Source organism: Apaloderma vittatum, unplaced genomic scaffold (assembly GCF_000703405.1).
Source record: "Apaloderma vittatum isolate BGI_N311 unplaced genomic scaffold, ASM70340v1 scaffold31665, whole genome shotgun sequence".
Taxonomy (NCBI): domain Eukaryota; kingdom Metazoa; phylum Chordata; class Aves; order Trogoniformes; family Trogonidae; genus Apaloderma; species Apaloderma vittatum.
In genome coordinates this window covers 12018-34260 of record NW_009716002.1, presented here as the reverse complement: position 1 = coordinate 34260, position 22243 = coordinate 12018, and the positions used below count along the sequence as shown (strand labels likewise).

At 36.3% G+C, this 22243-nt stretch overlaps 1 protein-coding gene across 1 annotated transcript in view; it reads right to left on the bottom strand.

The window, feature by feature from the left end:
• ANKRD28 (ankyrin repeat domain 28) overlaps positions 1 to 22243 on the bottom strand; it is a 41561-nt gene that overhangs the window by 7604 nt on the left and 11714 nt on the right. Inside the window, exons 5-22 of the mRNA XM_009869375.1 lie at positions 20581 to 20659; positions 20042 to 20156; positions 19542 to 19624; positions 16905 to 16968; positions 15532 to 15600; positions 13816 to 13956; positions 9796 to 9907; positions 9089 to 9115; positions 8200 to 8274; positions 6757 to 6958; positions 5260 to 5347; positions 4618 to 4735; positions 3814 to 4033; positions 2309 to 2396; positions 2129 to 2212; positions 1473 to 1618; positions 1211 to 1293; positions 986 to 1068 (exon numbers count right to left, since the gene is read on the bottom strand). Of these exons, the coding sequence (XP_009867677.1) occupies positions 986 to 1068; positions 1211 to 1293; positions 1473 to 1618; positions 2129 to 2212; positions 2309 to 2396; positions 3814 to 4033; positions 4618 to 4735; positions 5260 to 5347; positions 6757 to 6958; positions 8200 to 8274; positions 9089 to 9115; positions 9796 to 9907; positions 13816 to 13956; positions 15532 to 15600; positions 16905 to 16968; positions 19542 to 19624; positions 20042 to 20156; positions 20581 to 20659 (1877 nt within the window). The remainder of the gene's footprint in view (positions 1 to 985; positions 1069 to 1210; positions 1294 to 1472; positions 1619 to 2128; positions 2213 to 2308; positions 2397 to 3813; positions 4034 to 4617; positions 4736 to 5259; positions 5348 to 6756; positions 6959 to 8199; positions 8275 to 9088; positions 9116 to 9795; positions 9908 to 13815; positions 13957 to 15531; positions 15601 to 16904; positions 16969 to 19541; positions 19625 to 20041; positions 20157 to 20580; positions 20660 to 22243) is intronic.

Genomic DNA, 22243 nt, shown 5'->3' with positions numbered 1-22243 from the left:
CCTGCTTCAAGCCAGAAATGAGGCAATCGCTCCCTTTCCTGCTTTCTGGTTATTTCATGGTGCCTGAGGTACACCATGGTGCGTGAGCCGCAGGAGCAGAGGAAGAAGTCTTACTATCTTAAGTCCTTAGTGTGAGCAGATCTCTGGGAGTAGTTGGAGGAACCGCAGGAGTTTGAACATGACGGATTCCCGAAGGAATGTAAGGCCAGAGAAATAATACGAGTTGCTTACAAGTCTCGGGGTCGGGGTTTTTCCTAAATAGTCTCTGGTAGCATGATTAAAGCAGTCTAGCAATTCATGTACTTAACTCAGCTACATATCAGGTGTCAAATATTGCTTATAACACATACTTTAAAAGGAAAAAAAAAGTGAGTAATTTTTAATAGCCCATCCTGATACATATTCCCCAATATGACATATCACTACATTTTTAAGATTTCCTTATGATTAGGCTAACAAAACAGGCTTAATTCTACTTGAGAGAAGATCTTTAGAAAGCACTAAGAATATTGTATTTTCCATAATAGTTAACAGAAAATAGTCTTTCAATATACATCCTCTGCTAACAGAAAGGATGCTGAACAATCAAAGTGCACTTCAGCTAGGTTTGGGGATTTTTTTATTAGCTAGTTTTGAAGAGTCATCTGAGTTTGCCTTGAATGGGTTGTTAACTGAAGTGAATTTTAACTGAAAAATTAGTTTATAAACCAGAAAAAAATATCAGTTCACAGGTAATCTCAGTGGATTGTGGTAATTCCACACAGGATTCCCTTTAGATTCATTTATCATCCCTTTCACCGGTCTAAAACTAGAACTGTAAGTATGAGCAAAACACCATTTCTCTTCGAGTTGGTTCAACTCTTGGTACCTATTTAGCAATTAAAATTCAACCAATTCGGAAAAAAAAATTGGAAAATATCCCTCTATGTGAACAAGATACACACTCAAAACTCATCCGTGAAACACACTCACTGCTGATACATACGTTTGCAAGGCTGCGTTGGTGGCGTTGATGAGGTTTCTATCTGTAATCTTCTCCAGTATTAACAAGGCACTAGTTTCATGACCCTTAATACAGAACAAACATCTGTCATAAAACAGACACTCTTCAAAAGTTGCTTTGAATGCCTTTTCAAAGTAACAAGTTACTATTTGCAACAGTGTTTGGTAACACAAGGCTCACAACTGATCATCGGGACTACGCACACACCTTGCTGCAGGCCAAGTGGAGTGCTGTGTTCTTGGATCGGTCTTGCAAAGTCAGATCGGCTTTAGCACTGCTCACCAGCACCTCTGGGGAGACAAAGATCTGCATTAACTAAAAGCATATTCCTTAAAGTTTTAACGGCTTACGTTTGTGCAAAATGAAAACATGATTTTGACAAAATATATCCACAAGAATATTAACCATAAGGCAACTTTACCCACATTAAGAAATATAAGAGCGGAAGTATACAAAGTTTTTTCTTTACCAACTGTATTTGTCTGCCCATTTTCTGCAGCCATCATTAAAGGTGTTTTCCCAGAGGAATCTATAGCATTTACTTGAGCGTTGTGACTGAGCAGAAGCTGTAGACACTCAATGTGATCTGTAAAAGCTGCTGCATGAAGAGGAGTCCTACAACAGATGAGAAGACAATATGGCCAATTTTAGCCACATGTTCTACTTTATTCAAGGGTGCATCCTGACGATACAAAAGCCAGGGCAGTCCCTCCTACTGATTCTCTGAAGCCAGTATTGCTGGAGTTGTGACTGCTGCCTTTAGAAAGTCATCTTCGAGTTTCGAATAATTCCCTCTAAGTAACTTATAATAAAGATATAATACAAAATAAAGAAAAAAAATGCATAAAGCACTACTTACAAAGTGATGCCATTTAAAATATGCCCAAACTTGTCTATGTAATAAAAAGACAATTCAAATTTATTGAACAGAAGAATATTTTAAAAAATCTAAAATTTATTTTTAGCACAGAATAAAAAGAAAAATCTTAAACCAAAAAAAAGAGGGGGAAGGGGGAATTAACATAAGTAGCAAATATAAAAAACCCAAATGACTGTAGAACTCAGCAGAGCCACTCTTAACAATGACATTACAATCATTCCTCGACCGTGCGTTTCCACTCTTACCTTCCTTTTGAATCTGTTGAATTTACAATACCAGCACCTAGTGTATCAATTAACATCTCTGCAGCACCTTCATTGTCGTTTATCCTATAATGAATTAAACAGGCTGTTATTTACAGAATGATAAATCTTTTGTTAAATACAGCAAAGAAATCTACAAAGAATAATTTTGCACTTCCTTACACAGCACAATGCAATGGACTGAAAGAATTTCCTTCCATTTTCTGGAAAACTTCCTGTTCCAGGAGGAGCTCTACACAACTGTCATGACCTAAAGCAAGTGTAAAGCAAATGTAGGTATTAAAAAAAAAGGAAAAGGTTTATTTATGAGTTACAACAAAAAAATATACATCTAAATTAGACAAAGCAATATTTTACTTTAAAGTTCCAAAGATACACAGGTTACATTCAATAGGGCTACATTTAGGGACTAAGGCATTTTTAGAATCCTGAAAATCAAACTGACATTTGACACTGTAAACTTTGTGAAATAGAGAAGGGATCTCATGCTGCCTGAAGAACATCCACAGCACTTAAATCAGTTCTTTACACCTCCACGTTTCAAAATCTTCTGTACGTTCACCACTGAGCCTGCATGAAAATGTCTCCACCTTTTGAAGGTTATTTTTGTTCCACTGTATTGCTAAACCCAAAGGAAAATCACGTCGACAGTCATAACAAAAGCTCAGAAGGAACACGTTCAACCTATTATACTATTATTTTCAAAATTCTATAGCCTGCTGCTGTAAGGGTAGCTAACAATTGTAACTAGCTGTTTGATGTTCAGCGCGCATATACAGAGAACCTTGGTTCAACATGCACTGATGTCTGAAGATTTGTATTTTCACAAGTCCTGTCAAATTTTCATTCTACAAATCAAACATGTTTCAGTTCTGTTCTATTCACTGCGGTCACACTGAAAACAGACCAAGCTGTAAGAGTTTAATTTTATGAATGTGATAAAGAGATTTCATTCTAGTTCAAATTATCAGTGTATTACCCATATGCTTTAGCTGTGAAGACTGTCTAGTTAGTTAGTTACTTAAAAATAATTGGTAAAAAGAAGCTCTAAACGTTTACTTCTTGATCTTTCTCTATCATGTGACTCAGAGATGAAATAAATGAGAATCTCTGTTATACTGGAAATTAAGACACAGAACAAAATCTTCAGTGAAGGAGCTGAATGAATTTCCTGCCTTTTAAGGCCTCACTCACTCCTAAATAAAAGACAAGTATCAGTGAAGAAAAAAATAAAATTCTTATTGAAAATTTTTTTTTCTACTTGAGTTTCTTAAGCCTATCACGGTTGGTTTCAAGCAAGCTTAAAAAACAGGTTTAATCTGAAACCATTCCTCCCAAGATTCCCTGTGAAGATTCTTTTTTGGGGATATGTGGCACACTGCTATTCACAGGTACTATGCTGAATTACTTGAAAGACTCCTTGAGGCATAAAACTAAGAAGGCAGTTTATAACAAAAATGAAAATAGTAAAAAATAAACACCTGACATTATGTATTAGATGTTAATGCATTCACCTTCAAGGTATCACGTCTGTCATGTTATCATGTTGACTAATACAAATTTAAAGACGACAGACTTTACATGTTGCTTTTATAAGCAGTAATAACTTCTATCTCAATTATCAGCAAACACATTTAGACCAGCATTTTAACTTTACTGTATTTTACCATTATAGCAGGCCCAATGCAGTGACGTGTAGCCGTGATTGTCTGCTATTGCAGGCACTGCTTCCACAGATGTGGCTGACTGCAGGAGAGCTCCTAGAACACCTATATGTCCACAGGCGGCTGACAAGTGTATAGGGGTTCGTCCCCTACAGTCTCGTAATAAGGACTTAGCACCATGTTGAAGCAATGCTTCCACACATTCCTCGTGCCCTGTCACTGCCTGAGAGAGAGAGAGGCAGAAAACAGCAAATTTGCAAATATTCACGTAGATAAGCCAAGGTGTATAACTAAAGCAAGCAAGCTTCAGGCGATTTCTTACATTTTTAAGCAATAACAAATTAAGCACAGTTACTATTTTTAGCCCTGGAAGCAGGTATTTTGGTGGAAAAATAGCAATGTATTAGAGTATAGAATCATAGAATCATAGAATGGCCTGGGCTGGAAGGGACCTTAGAGATCATTTAATCCAACCTCCAGAATTTCTTGGATAAACACTGCATGAACTGCTCATCTCTAGGGCTCATTCAATTGTCTTATCTGGCACAGACTATAAGAAAAAATCCAGCATATGGCATGCATTATTGCTTTTCTTTCTTCCATTAACACTACCCTCACCCCATAACAAAAAGCTGTACTCTAGGACTTCTCCAGTCAACACATCACAGCAAGATTAAGAGACTCCAGAAGTCCAAGAGAATTCTGAGGCTATGTAGCCAATGAGTGAAAAAAGCAACTAAAAAGATAATTAAAAACTAAGAATGGCAAGACGAGTATGTGAAGGACAAAAACGAAATATTCTCTTACCCCTCTATGTAATGCCGTCCTTCCCCACTTATCTTTGGCATCCACATTTGCTCCTTTGTTAAGGAGTGAATAAACGCAGTCAGTGTGTCCATTGAGAACTGACAACATCAGGGGAGTCCTAGGGAGAGCGTGAAATAAAATGTAATCGCTACAGAAATTAAACAGACCCACACAGCTACTTTCCTTCTGGACACTGCTGTTCAAACGTAGACCATTGATGAACCTCTCTAGGACTGCCTTCCCTCTGAGAAGGCCACTCATATTTGCTTTTAGATTCAAGAAAATAAATTAATATACACAGAATCACAGAATGTTAGGGGTTGGAAGGGACCTTTGAAGATCATCTAGTCCAACCTTCATCCCAGCATACATAACCATACCCTCTGATTCAGAAATCCTGATTAAGTTACTTGAATCTTTTTTCAGAATCTAGACAATAAGACATATTTTAGCTCTTTCCCATCCAAACACGAACATTTGTAACTGCCAACAAGATTTATTGCGAAATACACGGTTGCATTTGTCCTAGCTCAAATACCATCGCCCTTTGAAGTAAAAAATCGCAAATGTAAAATGTTTAGTTTTCCCTTTTATGAAATGAAGTAACTTGCGAAGAATAGAGCATGCATCATTTAAACTCACTGTCCATTTCCATCTTGAATGTCCACTGCATTCTGTGGTTCTGCATTTCCTATCAGTAGCCGCAAACATTCTGAATGACCATTTGTAGCTGTAAAACATGATAAAAATAAGGGCTTTACATTAATTGCCTTTGAGTACATGGCTCAAACAGAATGGTAACCTGCTCAGACTAAAACTCTTTAGCTTAAGAACTCACTGTACAGCTTTACCGGTGTTGTAACTCAAATCAAAATCAAAAAATATGAACAAGAATTATTTCAGAAATCAGGCATTCTCAACTGTAATTGATTACAACTCTCAACTGCCAACAGGTTTTTTGTTTTCTTTACATATAAATGAGTTTGCACTCATAAACCACAATTAGAATATATCCTTATACAACATCCACAAGAAAGAATAGCTATAATAATTAGCATAATTTTTGCTTGTTTTATGGCATAGGTAGACATATCTAGCCTATCAGACACAGATTTTGTTAGTAAGTGTAGCATGTGCACAGTTATGAAATAATAACTGAAATCACATTTTGAAAAGGGGAAGGAAATGTAATGCATAGAAGTAGTTAACCAAGAACTTTTAAAAAAGGAAAAAGGAAAGAAACAAGAAATTGAGAAATCACACTTAAATGCAACTCATAAAAGATAAATGATTGCTTGTTGGAGGGGAAATTATTTCTGACATGCAGCTGCTGTATTCAGTCCACATAAGAACAGTGACAATTTATGCTTCTCTAGCTGACAGAAATGCTAATAGAAGTTGGGAGAAGCTAAATCAAACAGCTTGTGCTCATGGACAACAAATTCAGTTGCTGCAATAATGATGTTTTGTACATAATGCTCTTTTTACGGCGACATTTCTATAACACCGTAACTATAAAAGTTGATTTAATTAAGTCTATTTTCAAGGAGAAAAAAAGAGAATCTAGTATGAATGCTAGGTTTATACAAGTTTTCTAGGAAACACAGACAAAAAAGTATTGTAAAGGATTGCTGTTATTTTGAAAATGCTCAGGAGTCATTTAAACCCTTGAAAAACCCCACAAAGTATAGTCTTCATGTCTCTTCTCAAACTGAAAAAATTCTCCAAGACTCCAGCCATTTTTAGAAGTATTTTATTGCCAAGAAAGGCAACACAATTCATGTACCTAAATTTGGGCCTGCAGTCCAGGCTGTGTGAAAGCTAAGGAGGGAAAGCGGAAAAAAAGGGGGGAAAAAGGACCCCCTGCCACTGCCACCCGTCAGCACGACCAGCCTCGCACGTTGGATGGACGAGGACGATGCTCTCCCAGAGAGCCGCGGGCAACAGCATGCCTCAAGCAAAGTGGGTTAATACTGGTCTCTCCCCTCAACTGCTCTGTTACACCTTTCCCAGCACAGCATGTACCTTACAAGTCATTGTCCATTCCCAAACACCATTTCTTAGAACATTAATGCTAGAGGCTTCTAAACACAAAGATGATCCACTTCAAAAGCCAAGATTTTAAAGGTTAGCACGTACCTGCCGCATGTATTGGGGTTCTCTTTACAACATAATCTTTCACCAAGATTGATGCTCCCTGATTAATGAGCACATCTACACATTCCACGTGTCCCTTAAAGGCAGCAAGATCCAACGGTGTCCTTCCGTTATTATTCCTCACATCGAGGTCCAGCAGTGACTGTACCAGCACTTCCAGAGCTTGGTGGTGGCCGTGATAGGCCTACAAGAATAAGAAACCTCTTTAGTTTTCCCATCCCGTCATGTTTTTCCTTTTCTTACCAGAATTATATAAAAGAAGCTGTGAAGATAGTGTTTTTAACATGCTAAAGTGCTACTGATGCAGCTTGTAAGTAGTTCCAATAGTTACAACTAATTTTAAAAAGCCCCACAGTTTCAGCAAGAAGGTTTATCCTTTCAGCTGAAGCTAGTTTCAGAAAATGGTCTGTCTCCAATTTGTGTAACTACCAGCATTTTGCATACTACGTGTTTCATTGCTTTATGTTATAGTTACATCACCCTCAGATTATTTCAAGTGAGGAGCACATGCAAACACAACTAACTCCTACTAGTTTTTAAAATAAAGTATTTAAAGAAAAAGCCAGTAAAATTTGTAAGAACACAGTATGAATAGGCACAGTTAACGTAACTGGTAAAACAGAAGGGACTTAGGGGATGAAACAGTTAAGCGATCAGAATGGATATACGAGTATAAAAATCAGCACAGAGAATACTCTGTAGGTATACGTCATGACGAAGTGTCAAAATTGGTCATGAAAATAAACATCTACAACTATGGTTTTATAATTTCCGTAATAAATTTTAAACATTAACCTCTGTCCCCAAACAAAACTAATTTGCAGGAACAGTCTCTGTTTTCATTTACCAGTAATAAAGATTACTTTTTACTTCAGCTAAATAGATGGATAGATATACATATATCCATGATGTATGTGCAGCTGGAGACTTAGGCTATCTTAAGAAAGTACACTGTGGTTTTTCAACTGCTCAAAATCCAGTAAAAAGACAAAAGCTACATACTGAGCTGGTTATTCTGTATTTTGAGTACATCTGAGCACATAGATGGTTTCACCAGGTCCTATCCTACACTATGTGCAAATCTTTCTAAAAGTATCAAGTACAAACTTCACACACTAAATAATGATGAGGGTAAAACAATGATGATGATAAAAAAGTCATTACTTATAGAGCAAGTTGTCTAATAGTTCCATTAGTATAAATTATAACATAAAACTTAATTAGAAGCTTTCAAAAGGAAGATGTTCTCAGAAGAAAGTTTCCACTGAAATGCAAAAATCACCCTATATAGCTCATTCAGGAATTAGTACATATTTTTGCATTTAATTTATTGACTTATTTTTTAAAAATCCAGAATGAACAAACCTACGCCAACAACTGTTTGCAATTAGATGAGCTATCATCACCAACGCATGAAATACTTACAGCTAAATGCAGTGGACTTATAGGCGCTCTGTTGTCTGAATCATTCAGCATGTCAGTCCCTGATGTTTCCATTAGCTTAGCAGAGAGAGAAAGTCAGAGTGAGTGCAAAACCCCCTAACCTTTAAAAATGTTCAGCCATAATTGCTATACAGATTGAAAAATAAAGGAAGAAAATGAAGAATAACATAGGATGAAAGCTTCCTTAGGAATTCTAGATCTCCTTCAACCTTTTCAAGTTTGAATTGCAATGATTGCAACCCCTCCCCCATATTCATCTTGTAAGCACAGTGGTTTAATTTTGCAGAACAATGCAATAATTAAATCAGAAACTAATCTAAAATTATTATTTTTTCTAAAGTAGTCATATAGTATAATATAATATAGATTAAATGCATATAGAGGGAAAACAAGGACAGGTAAGAACACCTGTGGCTGGAAAAGAAACCCAACAAAACAAGTAAACACTTAGATTAGATGAAAAGTCAGGAAGAAAATATTATGAAAAGCCAGAAGGCAGGACTAATTTCTTGGAACAGAAAAAGATTTCCCAAAGAGAAGAAATTAATCCCCCAAAGGCACAAACAGTATAAAACAGGACTAGGAGATCCATTTATATACATTTCTTTTACTTTCACATGTGTTCTGAAGTTTTAACGCTGGGTCTTTTCCAAGATCATATTTAATTTTGTACACTAGTAGAACTAAAACATTCAAAGAGTTTTTTGAATTCTGAATTGCAAATAAATCTAAATTGCAACTGAAACAAAATGATACATCTATGCATTGAAGAAATGGTTGAGCAAGTCTAGAATAAGCAGTATTTTTAAAATTACATATTCCCTTTTGCTGTACAGTAATACTTTAACAATGAGAAATAACACACACTTACAACATCTAGAGGTGTTTCGCTTGCAATCTGCAATTAAAAACATCCAGAATTCATGTTTGAGTACATTTGAATATAAAAGTATAATTTGTATAAATATACTAAGCTGTGTAACACTGAGAAGACAAAATTACCATATCAAATAACATACACATTTTTACAAAGGGATTAATAAAAAAACCTGCCCAAGGGTTTATTATCTAGAATTCTACTATGTGGCCATTAGTTACTGTAAGTACATGAACTATTTTAAAATAGTTCAGAAAAGGCACCCTTACTTTAAAGGTTTTACATTTTAATTTGCTCCTTCAGATGATATTTGTGAAATTCCTTAATGCTTCTCAGTGGGGATAACCTGTGGTTATTTTATTTCAGCCATGAGGAAAAGTATTGCAGTGCATTCTAAGTTAAGAAAACTAAAACTATATTCTAAGTTAAGAAAACTAAAATTAATATCCCATCTCCTCAGCCAGTTCTCTCTTCATCTCATAATGCATTACCTTTTTCAAACAGTATCTAGCATCTTAGCTCCTCACCTTGCCCCTCTTCAAAGAGTACCAAGTGCTTAAATATTTATCCTCACCGAGGCTGACAAGCACTACTGGCCTAGCTCACAGATGCAAGAACCAAGGTGGAGGAATCCCCTGGACCCTGCACCAAACGCTGCAAGAGCAGCTGTTACAGCTTTCATCTATGATACATTTTCTTACCAGTTCAAGACATAAGCGGTGACCATAAGCAGCTGAATAATGAACTGCATTGTAGCCTTGCTTGTCTCGGATCCCCGGATTGGCATCGTTTCGTAGCAAGTATTCCAGGCACCTATTTAAATTGACATATGCAACCATGTAGCTAAACGTTGAATTTCAACTTAACGCTATGAGATAAATTGTTCCAATTCAATCAGAAAATAGAATACAGCACATAGGAACACTGATTTAATGTACAACATTGGCTAGGACTAGAGAATACCTAATACATTACACCAGGTGTTAAGGTCAATCAATCAATCAATCACAAAGCTTCCAAAATTTGAAAGGATTCTTCTCTGCAGACATAGTGCAGAGTATCTAATCAAGTATCTAACTTGGCTAAAATGAGTATTTCATGGCTATTTTCCTCCTAGCTAATACAACTTTTGTTAACAAAAATTACCTTTGCTAATAAAAATTATTATTATCATTCTACGGTTTTCTGCATCAGCATATTCTTCTGTACATAATATGAAAGGAAGAGAACCAAGAGCTGAGTTCTTCATGGTATGTATCTGAGAGACACACACACATACACTTCCACTACCAGCTGTTAATTTATTTACACAGTAAACTTAGTTGGTGGCATACTTAGGTTCTCCCATTCCTTACTTTCATTACACAAAGCTATGATCAGCACAGTTTCAACCACAGACACTCAGCCAGGAGGATGAAAAGCAGGGTATTAGTCAGCTCCCTCTCCCTGTTTTTGTGTTTCTGAGAGACTCCATGCATGTACACTAAATGATTCCAATCAATAACCCTACTTATTCAGAATTTTACGATGTCTATCATTTCAGCAACATTCTGCAAAGTCACCACTGAGACTTTGAACTTGCTGATGAAGACATTTGGTTTTCTGGATTGTACAACAGGTACAACTATCTCTTCTCTCTGCGACTAGAAAGTACTCCTCCTTTATCAGTTAAACAAAATTAATGTGAAGATTTAAAAAAATATTAACTTGACAAATCCAGCTTGGGATTCTTTCTTCCTTAGTAGGTCATCTAAAGGTCTCACAGATCACCATTGTCAGTAGTGACAAATGGGTCAGCTGGATACACAATATGAGAGTTTTTGTTTCCGTTTGTGTCATGGAAAGTTGTTTGGTAGAAAGTTAAAGGAAATTTAAACATTTATAGTTGTACGATATTGGCTACAATGGGATGTCACATGAAAAACTTGCAGTAGGATATGGCAGGTTTAAATCTCAGAGGCAGGAATCCTAAAATGACCTCTGGTCAATGGCGTTTGGAGTAGAAACTTAAACATTCAAAACACATGAGAACGTTAAAACCTTGGAGAAATACAGGCAGAAATCCTACAAAAGCAGTCATTCCTTGAGGGATCAGCATCACCCTGCCACACCAGAACTCTTCATATGATCTTTCAAGTTACGGCCTGGAGTCAGCAGATGGAACCGTGCAGGTTCATCATCTGAACGAGGTCCAGTACCAGCTGGGATGAAAGGGAAACAAGCCGCTCTGGCAGGGCGGTTGGACGAGAGGGTCTTTCGAGGTCCCTTCCAAACCCCATCATTCTGTGATGCTGCGTGATTCTGTGTAAGAGCTGTCCTGGGTCAAGGATCTGATACTCTCACGTGCAATACCAGCGATGTGCTGAAGACCTGACATTTGCTTTTCCAGACAAAGGTTGAAAATAACAAACCAAGTGTGCAAAGATGAAAGGGCCAAAAAGCTGCAGGAGAAATTATGAACAAGGAAGTGTCTAATTACAAAGTACTCTGTCTCATTGCAAAGCTGAGAGCAGCCTAGCATAAAGGAGAAAAAGACTTGGGTAGGTAGTGAAAACCGTAAAAATTCTCTATTTTCAAAGAATAATTAAGTAACACAAGATGTATTTAACTTTACAAGCTCAATGTATCTAATAAAAAGCTACCCGGAAAGCTCATCAATGTTTTTAGCCAACTACTTCAGGTTTGATTTGCCCAGTAAACCCATGCCTGGATTTCATTAATGGCAACTGTGCTTGCATGCTTTATTTGAATTGAAAGAAAATGAGATTTCTGAGAATCCAAAGACAAGTCAATTTGTCCCACCCAGTGAGAATTACTGTCCCTACATTTTATTGCTGCAATCGTCCAACTTTCTTTGTTAATTTTAATCAATGATTTTGTATTAACATTCATGGCTCCTTAATAAATGTCAAACATCACTGGTCTTGGCTACCTAAATTACTATAGTTGTGTACTTTCTGTATTTGGGTGCTCACAAAAACCGCAATACACTAAATACTCTGCAGGAAGAAAAGTCTACTAAAAATCCTTGAGCGCCCACACTTTCCAATGCAAAAGAGATAATTATATTTGCTGCTTCTTCTTTCACAGGCGACGTTAACTTTGCATATTTTGCATACTTAACTGTCCTCTTAACTGTCCATACTTAACAAGCCTCCTTAAAAGGAGATTAATCCAACTTTCTGAAAGCCTAGATAAGTTTATTAAATAGTTCTAATGTAGAAAGAGCATGTTTTTTTCTCCCCTAATATGCTTTTATCTCACTCTGCGATCATTTTTCTTTCTCCTCTCTTGTCAAAATGAGGTTTACTGGTGTTTGTCCCAGATCAGAAGCTTTTGTTAAACATACAGAAGAAACACTTCTAAACAAGAACAAACCAGAAAAATTCCCAAGAAAAACATCCTTGTCCCTAAAATCTGTCTTCAAAGATGTCTGAACAAAGAGTATCAAAATGCACATTGGAGTTTCTATATAGATAATTTCCTGACATTTTTTTCCCCAGGCTTTGTATTCCAGCTCAGTAATCATTTTTAGCTTCATTCCTATTTTGAATATGAGCTGAGCGGTACTGGTTTTCCAGCTGTTACTAATCATCTTGCTGCACCAATATAAAAAAAGCTTCTCCTCAGGCCATTCTGCTTTGCAGCCTGTCTTCCAGAGAGCCAACTGTTAATCAGAAGGGCAACAGCGTGCGGGTTCCAGAGATGATTCTTTGAGTTATCTCCCAGCTCGCTGCAGTATTGCCATCATCATTCTTGCTCGTGCCTTTTATAAGACAGATGGCAAAACGATGTCATCTGAAGAACCATTATAGTTTGGAGGTTTTCAGAGCAACTGTGAAGCTAAAATTAATCCTAGCTCAACTTGTAAGAGGGCAATTAAAGTAAAATTATCTCAGCAAACTCCTGCAGGAATTCAAAGTGTATCTAAAAAGCAGCACAAAATTTCAGTTTGAAATTTGGCTTTACATAAAAAACCCCGTACTTTAAATATTAGTTAAACGTCCATGAGAGTATTTACTTATTCTTTAAAAGCCAACTTCTATTTAGGTGCCATCTCGTTCCTATGACTACCTCAGCTTTTAAAAGGTGCTGTATTAAACCACAACGTTTCATTAATAGAAGTGTCACTACTTCACAAAAATTCACATTAACAAGAGACAGAGTTCTAATGCCAAACATGAATAGTTTCATCAAACACCAAATGGATAAAGCATCTTATATTGAACAGTCGACGTAATTTCTACCCTGATGTAGGCCTACTGCACCCCACAGTCTAGTTTTACAGTGTATTTCCGACTACATAGATTTTTGGGCAACATCAAGAACCCTCCATAAAAAATGCCATCTTTCATCAGAATTTGATTTTAAAGCAAAATGACCCTACTGCTCACAACTGTTGTCATAACTGATATTTACTCAACCACTACTCAGCAGGTGAGATTAAAAACTCCATTCCCAATGAATCCCGGAATTAGGACACCTGCATTACAGGCCATAACAAAAAAAATCACAACACACTTTACCGCTGCTCAATTTTCTCAGAAATATTAGTTACCTACAGCACTTTATATATAACAAACAACCCACTGTCAAATGCAACCTTTAAAAAAAAATCTAAAAAGAACGCATTTGCACACGTGAGGGCAGAACATATGCCGAAATTCAGAGCTGAAACGTTTGTGAGGAGAAAGGCTTTAGCACAAAAACATGCCACTTACTTTCCATCTGTGTCTGACGCAGCTGCATAGTGCAGAGGTGTGCAACCCCTCTCATCCAGGTCATTCACACTAGCTCCAGACCCCACCAGGGCAAACAGGCACTGATAATTACAATTGGCAGCAGCATAATGGAGTGGAGTTCTTTAGTACACATTTAAATAAAAAGTACATGGTAAATAACAGCAAAATAATGATATAAAGACAGAAAAAGCAAAATAAAATAAGACTTAACATCCTCCTTACATTTTTTAACAAGTATTTCTGGTGAAGAATGCATCATTACAACGTTAAGAAATGGGGCCATTTCATAATGCAGAACAGTATCTAGGGGAGCTACTTGCAAGGAAAAATTATGCGCAAACTTTGTATTAAGGGAAGCTTTATATGAATCTTATTGTGTAAACATACAGAGGAAAGTCAAGTTTACTTTAAAATATTATTTTTAGCTAATTAATTTCAGGCCACATGGAAAAATATGGGCAAATTGAAGAACTGCACAGCAACTACACAAGCTCAAAATAAAAGACAATTAACAAGTAGATGATTTTGACAAACAGGTCAGAACTTTCTGAGGTAAGCATTATTTATTTATTTTTAAGTATGCTAACATAGCAGAAGGATTGTTAAAGAAAACTTCCAAAAATATACCTTACCTTCTTAGAACAAAACCATGAAATATTAGTAATGATGTATAATTTCAGAGGAAACTTATTCTAGCTCCAAATACCTAAACAATTCTCTACATAAACCAGTTCAGATCGAATTTCAAAAGGACCAAGATGACTCAGAATTCCATTTTCTATATTTAAAAAGGGACTGCTACTATAAATATCTCAATTTTGAGGAAACAGTCAGGGACTTTAAAGTGTCCTACCTCTTCCCTCTCTCTTAAAATCACGTTTTCCCATTTCTCTCCATTTTAAACTATTTCAATCTTTTCACTCTCCTGAAATAATTGCTCTACATAACATGCACATTAAGCCGAAAACCAAATCCAACTGGCAAAAAACTCCAACATTCAGTGACAAGGGCTGTGACAGACAGCTATTCCTTTCCCAGGAAATAAGGAAGTGGAATTCAAAGCAAAATATGACTTTGAATCAATAACATTCTCCTCAAGTCCTACTCCTGCTGTTCACATCCTGGAAAGTCGAATTTTCCATAATGTGACGTGAGATTTCACACAAGTACTGATCAATGCCAAATAAACTTAAATAGTCCTATACTAAAAACAGAAATTAATTTAATTCCACGAGAGTTCAGAGCATGAACAAGGAAACAGAAAGAGATGGATAAAATGAAAAGAAAAAGGTGAGGCTGTTATAATAAAATACGGGATTTTTTAATTAAAAAGCTTTAGAGGGAGCACAGATTTTTATGTTTGACTAATATATTATTTGGAAAATTTCATTCATGCCCTTGGATGAGAATAATTTAAATTCACTAGATCCATGTTACTAGCAAAGGCAGCTCATAAAAATTACAGCTGATGATGGAACTCAGTCTTTAAAATAAGGCTAAACAACTACTTAACAAAACACAATTAAAAAAATAAGTTTTAAACTTTTGATAACTATGCTGAAGTGTAGTTTATTAGAGACATCACATCTTAAATAATATTTGAACTGGAACACATAGACTTGCCCATACAGCAATATGCTACTTCTGCAATACTTTTAACAGCCCTCTCCAATATACAGATCTAGAATGTCTTACCTCCCAAATCTGTCCTTTTTGTTGAAGTCTGCACCAGTATTTAGCAGAAGATTTAGGCACTCCAAATTCCTAATAAATTAATGCAGTATTACTTGTGACTGCAAAGTTTATTTCCTTACTATTGACCTCTGCAAATATCAGAACTGCTACACATGTACATCTCATATATTATTTTTAATTGAACTGAACTATCGTACGAAAATGTCAATAAATATATTTTTATATGTAAAATAGACTTCATAGTTGCAGGACCAAACCAGGAAAGAATACAAGTTATTTTGAGTTCACATATAGAAATTTCATTGATATCAAATGGCATGCATAAAAACACATGAACATTAACCCTATTTAATAGCAATTTCAATTCTTTAAAGCAAACAGCAACACCTGCATGTCACATGCTTTTTGCTACCAGGATTCCAGCACAAAGACAAGTTCTTAATGTATACTTTTAAAGGCCAGATGTAAGTTGCAACAGAAATACTTTACTTTCTAGTGCAATTCATTTTCAATACAATATGATTATTGTAACAGATGTACAATACTGCTTATAGTTTAAATATTATATTGTTAACTTTCCTACACTGGAGATGAATGACGGAATGCATCACAAATTATGTGGGTTTTATATGAAAAGAGAGCATTTTAACCTTAATAACTTGCCACAGGGATGTATCTATCATGTATCTTTTGACTTTGAATGATTACTTAACAGTATTACTTAAACAACACTGAAACAGGAAAATGAAAATATCAATATCATGGAGTTTTTGTGTCCCACAAAGTGTATCATGAAATTTATTACCCAATTCTTCCAGGCAATTTTGAGTAGCTGCTATAGAAAACCTACAATACAATAACAATAATCAATATGGATCATAACTCAAGTGATGAGCAAGTAGTTCTGACTACTTCATCCATCTCAACTCTGGAATTTAATTATGGCTTTTAATTCAGTCAGACTGATTTTTTGTATACAGATACGGCAACATCCTATTTCCCAAAGTTGCTGTTCTCCACCTCCTGTCCTACAGTGATCTTAGCTGGGCATGCCAGCTTGGAACGATGCAAGTTCTACAAATTCTATTACCATCCATGGGAATTTAAAATGCAATTCAGTTCATCCTAAAGCATAAACCTAAGGTAAGGCTGATGATACTTGGACACTGTACTCCAATCATTACTTTTTTAAGCTGAATATTTAAATTATTTTTCTTTGTAGATAGAATCTATCTTGAAATTATTTTCATGTTTACATAAATTCCAAGCAGTGAGGGCACAAAAAGCACAGAGCAGCAATAATAAAAAAGAGGAATGATGACCAATTGAAAAAAGAATGTAAAATATGAAGGCACGAATGCTTTTTTACATACCCTCCAGCTGCAGCTGCATGAAGACATGTCCTGCCAAAGTCATCTGGTGTGTCAATGTCAAAACCTACAAAGAAGTATTTTAGAAAATCGTTATGTAACGCCACCTTTCACAAAACTCCTTTCATCTAGTCTTGATGAAATGCTTGCTAAGCAAATGTATCAGCTACTTGCAAAAAAAGCACAGAAGCACTGAACATTTATTTCATTTGAAACACATCCTTGCTATTTGTAGTACTTGAAAAACGCGTTCAAGTAAAACTCAAAGGGATAAGGTAAAAGACAATTAGCTGCACTGAGGCAAGATGCTATTTTCTTTCCTACCCCATTTGCCTCCTAATATTTCTGTTTAATTTAGTATTGAACGTGAAATATATGAAGGCAATAGGAAGATTTAAGAATATGCTAGAATTTACCAATTTTATGCAGAGATATATTTTTTTAATAAAGAAAGGGATGTCAGCATTACTAAATCCAGAAGCTACTTAAATTTCACCCTTGAGGTTAGGTCTTTAGTCTCAGAGAAAGAGCTTTGTTAAGCTGGAGTGAAGGCTATAAATAGCAATTAGTTACAGAGGAGCCTTTCAGAGAACATTGTAGTGTTTTCTTCCCTTCGCAAAATGCATGAACGAAGGAACTTCAGATTTGAGAACATAAACTCTAGCTGTGTGATTCTATATCTAATTGTATACTTTGACATGAAGATTATTATTTAAATCAGGTTTTAAAGCTACATTTCTCATTTAAGAAAACTACTATATTCTCCTAGTCTTGCTACTGTGTACCAAAACTTATTCGTTAAATCTCCAATCTCAGTTCTTTTGCTTGGAAATTCAATTATTAAATATTTTTCTCCTTTTTAAGAATTGTTCAACAATAGGGAACAATACAAGATATGGTGTTATTCAGGAGTACTACCATTCAAGACCATTTTTTTACTTCATATCCCCCAAGACACAGGTTTTGTATGCACTACCACACTCTCCTCACATTTCAATATGGAAATAAATAAGATAGTTTACCAATCTATTTGAAAAGTAGTCTTCAATGCCTTTCCACATCCCTAGGTTGTTTGTCTAACACCACTAACTATTTAAATGTCATTCAGTACTATTTAAATGTCATACAGGCTGCCCAGGGAGGTGCTTGAGTCCCCGTCCCTGGAGGTGTTTAAGAGACGAGTGGATATTTCGTTTGGGGAAATCGTTTAGTAGGTTGATAAGACTGCGACACAGGCTGGACTTGACAATCTAGGTCTCTTACAGCTGATACGATTCTAATGATTCTACGGGACAAAGCAGACTGTTTGGATTTTTTTAATATATTTTTAAGGTCCGCACAGGAATATTTAAGGATCTCTAATTTTTAAATTCACTATTTACATAAACAAGACTCTACCTCCCAAAACCCAAAGGACACATAGTGTGCAGATACTGACCCCAAAAGCATGCACTAAAATAAGCTATCAGCATACTGCTAGTCTCTCCAGTCTGAAGGCTGAACATACTCTTCAAGTTATTATCTCTCCCAGGCTAGATTTACATCCAAGTTTTCTCAACTCATGTAAAAGTCCAAGAAAGCACTTGCAAGTCTTCCAGAGAGATTCCTTTGCCACTCCAAACCTCCAGTGAGGGCACAGCCAGCACAGCGCCATGCGCAGAAAGAAGAGCGAGCCAGAGTATTCTTTGTTTTGACCACGTCCAACTGAAATATAGTCAACTATAGGACAGTTCTTTCCTGGAGAAAATCCTTGCAAGCTTGTCTATGGCAAGACAGTGAAATAAAAAGCCTTACTAGCGGTAGTTTTAGTTATACCCCTAAAGTTCTTCTCCCAAGCTTCCCTAGCAGACAATATAAATCTGGGGAAGCCACTGCTTACTCTTCTTTTTCCTCAGCCTTCTGCCTCCCACTTTTCTTTCTTCAAAGACCATGAAATGCCTTCAGGTTAACATAGAACCACCTAGTTTCTTCTTCTGTTCCTGAAGCAATCCTTCACACAAATCTGCTTTCTCAGAATTGAGAGAGTTCAAAGTGCTCAGAATTCACATCAGAGCAAACTCTGGACAACAAGGGAACTAAAAACCTTACAGTCCCTCCAGAAATTTGGAGAGGGATCTAAAAATGAAAGCAAAGCACAGTTTGGGTTTCATTTAACTACCACCAAGCTGCCAATGCAACAGTTTCTTAACGCAGCAGTCCACAGAGTCTTCAGAGCCATTAGGTGCCCATTACGAGAATAAACAGGAATAGATCAATCCGTATTAAACTAAAGTCATCATGAAAGGGAAATGGAAGATGTGAAGTCGTTTAAGAGAACGTTAGTCTCTCTCCTTGAAATTGGCATTATGGTCTGAACCAGTTGCTGCACTTCTGTGCCCATTTTAAACCAAACAAACACAACATTTAAAGTTACAGATGCATTATTTCAATCTGCATGATTTTTTTTGTTTAATACTTCTGTAAAAGTTTGCATTCATTTTAACTATGAACTGTCTATTAAAAAACAAGCATTGGCCCAAGGCTACTCGTAAACGATAAAAGATTCTTATCTATAACTAAATTAAGACTTAATTAAAAGCTATTCAATGGAATAAAAGATTAAGACCAAAGGAACCATAAGATTTTTGAAGTGTATCCTACCTGATGAGAGGAGCTTTCTGCAGCAGTCTGAAAATCCACTTAATGCTGCCAAATGGAGAGGAAACATCCCATGTATACCCCGCCTAAGATACACCATAATCAGGTATCACAGCTTCATTACAATTAAAATAAAACATACATGATTGTGTGCCAAAGTGCATGTGCACGGTGGGTTCAGTGAGCCACCAAATTAGAATACTGAGCCTTAGGAAAACTTTACACATCAAAGGCTTTCTTACAAGCTAGCACGATACATGTCAGTGCAACAGCCTAACTTTCAGAGCTTTTACTTCAAATACATTGGAGGAAAATCTATTTCTCCTTGTACAAATTGCAATGCACTGCAGAGCTATTTAAAAGTACAGTATGGGATAATATACAAGGTATTTCCTATTTCAAGCTGAAAATGATATTAAACAAAAATCACACCCATCTTGATAATCTAATAAATACATTTCTAAATTCACTCAGCTTGCATTTGTGTCAGTAAAGTTACCTACTTTGCAGTGTCAGCACCACTTGTAATCAGAGTGTTGATTAATAGCTCATGGCCATATCTAGCTGCTATGTGCAAAGGAGTATTTCCATTCTTATCTTCACAGTCTATTTCAGCTCCTATAATAAAAAGTAATTACGAAGTAAGATTATACAGAGGCATACAGCACTGCTGGTAACATAAGCAACATCAGTAATTGCCCATGAATGAATTCTTTGGATTTAAAAATCTATAAATCTTTCAGTGGTACTTAGCATTAATAACAAGCTAAATAGAAGCATTTTATTATGTAGCCATAGGGGCAACCTTTCTGCAACCTAGGTTATGGAACAGAAATATATTTTCTTGCATTCTGAAAAGCAAACAGTTCTTCACTGTAACTTAGCAAACTTTTTAAGAAGATACGCCACACTCCACCATTAACTGAACTACCACTGGCCATCGATATGAAAAAAAAATCAGGACACTGTCATCAGTACAAGAGGAAGAAAATATTTGTAATACTGGAAAGCTGATAACAGAGCTACTCCCTCCCCTTTTTACCATTTTGAATGATGGTTTGAGATCTTGAAAATCTACCATGAATCGCTGTCATGTGCAAAGGCGTTTTCCCATCTTTACTCTGGAAAAGAAAAGAAAACCCAAATCATTGTTTACTTACGGCCAGTAAGAGTAATCTACCAGAACAGAAAAGGAAAAGGAAAAGGAAAAGGAAAAGGAGGAAGAGGGAAAAGGGAAAAACATATAATCTTACTTTCTTCTCTCCCCTCTACTTCACCCTTTAAATTGCTTCCATGCACTTTTGCAAGATACATGCTGGCAATGACAAGTCAGCTTTTCAGAAGAGCTGCTCTTAATCATTCTTCCAGCTGTGAGGGACGACTCAGTGATGCTCACTCACTGACTCACTCACTCACTCACCCACAGTTATGCCTTTAGGATAACCATTCTTGAGAGGACGATGACAGAGCACAACTTCAGCACAAGCCTGTGACCAACTCCTCCCACACCCACGTCTAAAAGAAAACAATGCTTCTTCAAACTAAGTTTGTTTCTTGAAAGGAAATAGCTGTATTTACTACAGGGGTTTACACATTACATCAGAAGATAATACATTAAAAAGCTCCTGTGTTTCACGGGAATTTCTGTAAAGCGCTATCTGTAAGCAATTTTTCATAAACCACAAATAATCCTAGGGTGGAACTACTCAGCCATAAGTGACACTACACATTTGACATACGTATCAAATGTGTACTTAGTCATTCACCCCAGAAAGATGTCCTTCAAGTAGGCCAACGGTAATGCATAAAAAAATGTCAATTTTTAACAACACAATCTCGATGCACTTTTTACTTCAGGAAGATTTATTCCCCCCATAGGTAAAGGGAAGGCTTTACTGCTGAAAAAATGCATACAAGAAATGGCAAACATGACAATCACAGAAACTAAAAGCCCTCTTGAATGCACATGCATACCACATCTTTAAATTGTAAATGTTGGTTTTAAAGAATATCAGATGTTCATAAAATATAATGTTCAAAAGGACAAAGATTGTAGGGGTAACATACGATACAAACATATGTATTGAAATACCACAAATCGCTGTCGTGCAAAAGCGTCTTCCCATCTTTACTCTTCCTTTGGGAACAAATGGCATAGCTTGTATGGATGTGTTACTGAAAGTCTGCTGGAGACCCTTTTAGACAGAGTTGGACGTGGAATTTTTACTTGTGTAAAAGCGAGCAGCACACACCACCACCTAGAACCATGCAATTATGGAAAGCACTGTCCTCTCAGACTTAGACTGAAAGAAATAAAACCCCTCATAGTGACAGCCAAGTTAACTCCAGATGTTTGGGCTAGCAGATTTTTTTTGACCGTAAATAATCCAGAAGACACTCTGCATATCCCTAGCAAATGCAAAGAAACACAGAAAATGGGTTTGAAATCCACTTGAGAAATTGGACAATTAATTTTACTTCTGTCATTGAAGGACTTATGATGTATTTATTTGGCCTTAAGTGATGACTTCCCCAAGCAATCTCTACGCTCTGATTTTCTTAGAAAAAGAGAATTTTCTTTTAATGTCTACCTTTCATCTTTCTCCCTGTAGTTTAGTTCTACTCTCTTTATTCAACGATTAATATTGTCCATGTCCAATTATCTTCCTCCTTTAAAACAATTCTTACACATCTAGGGTCTCTTT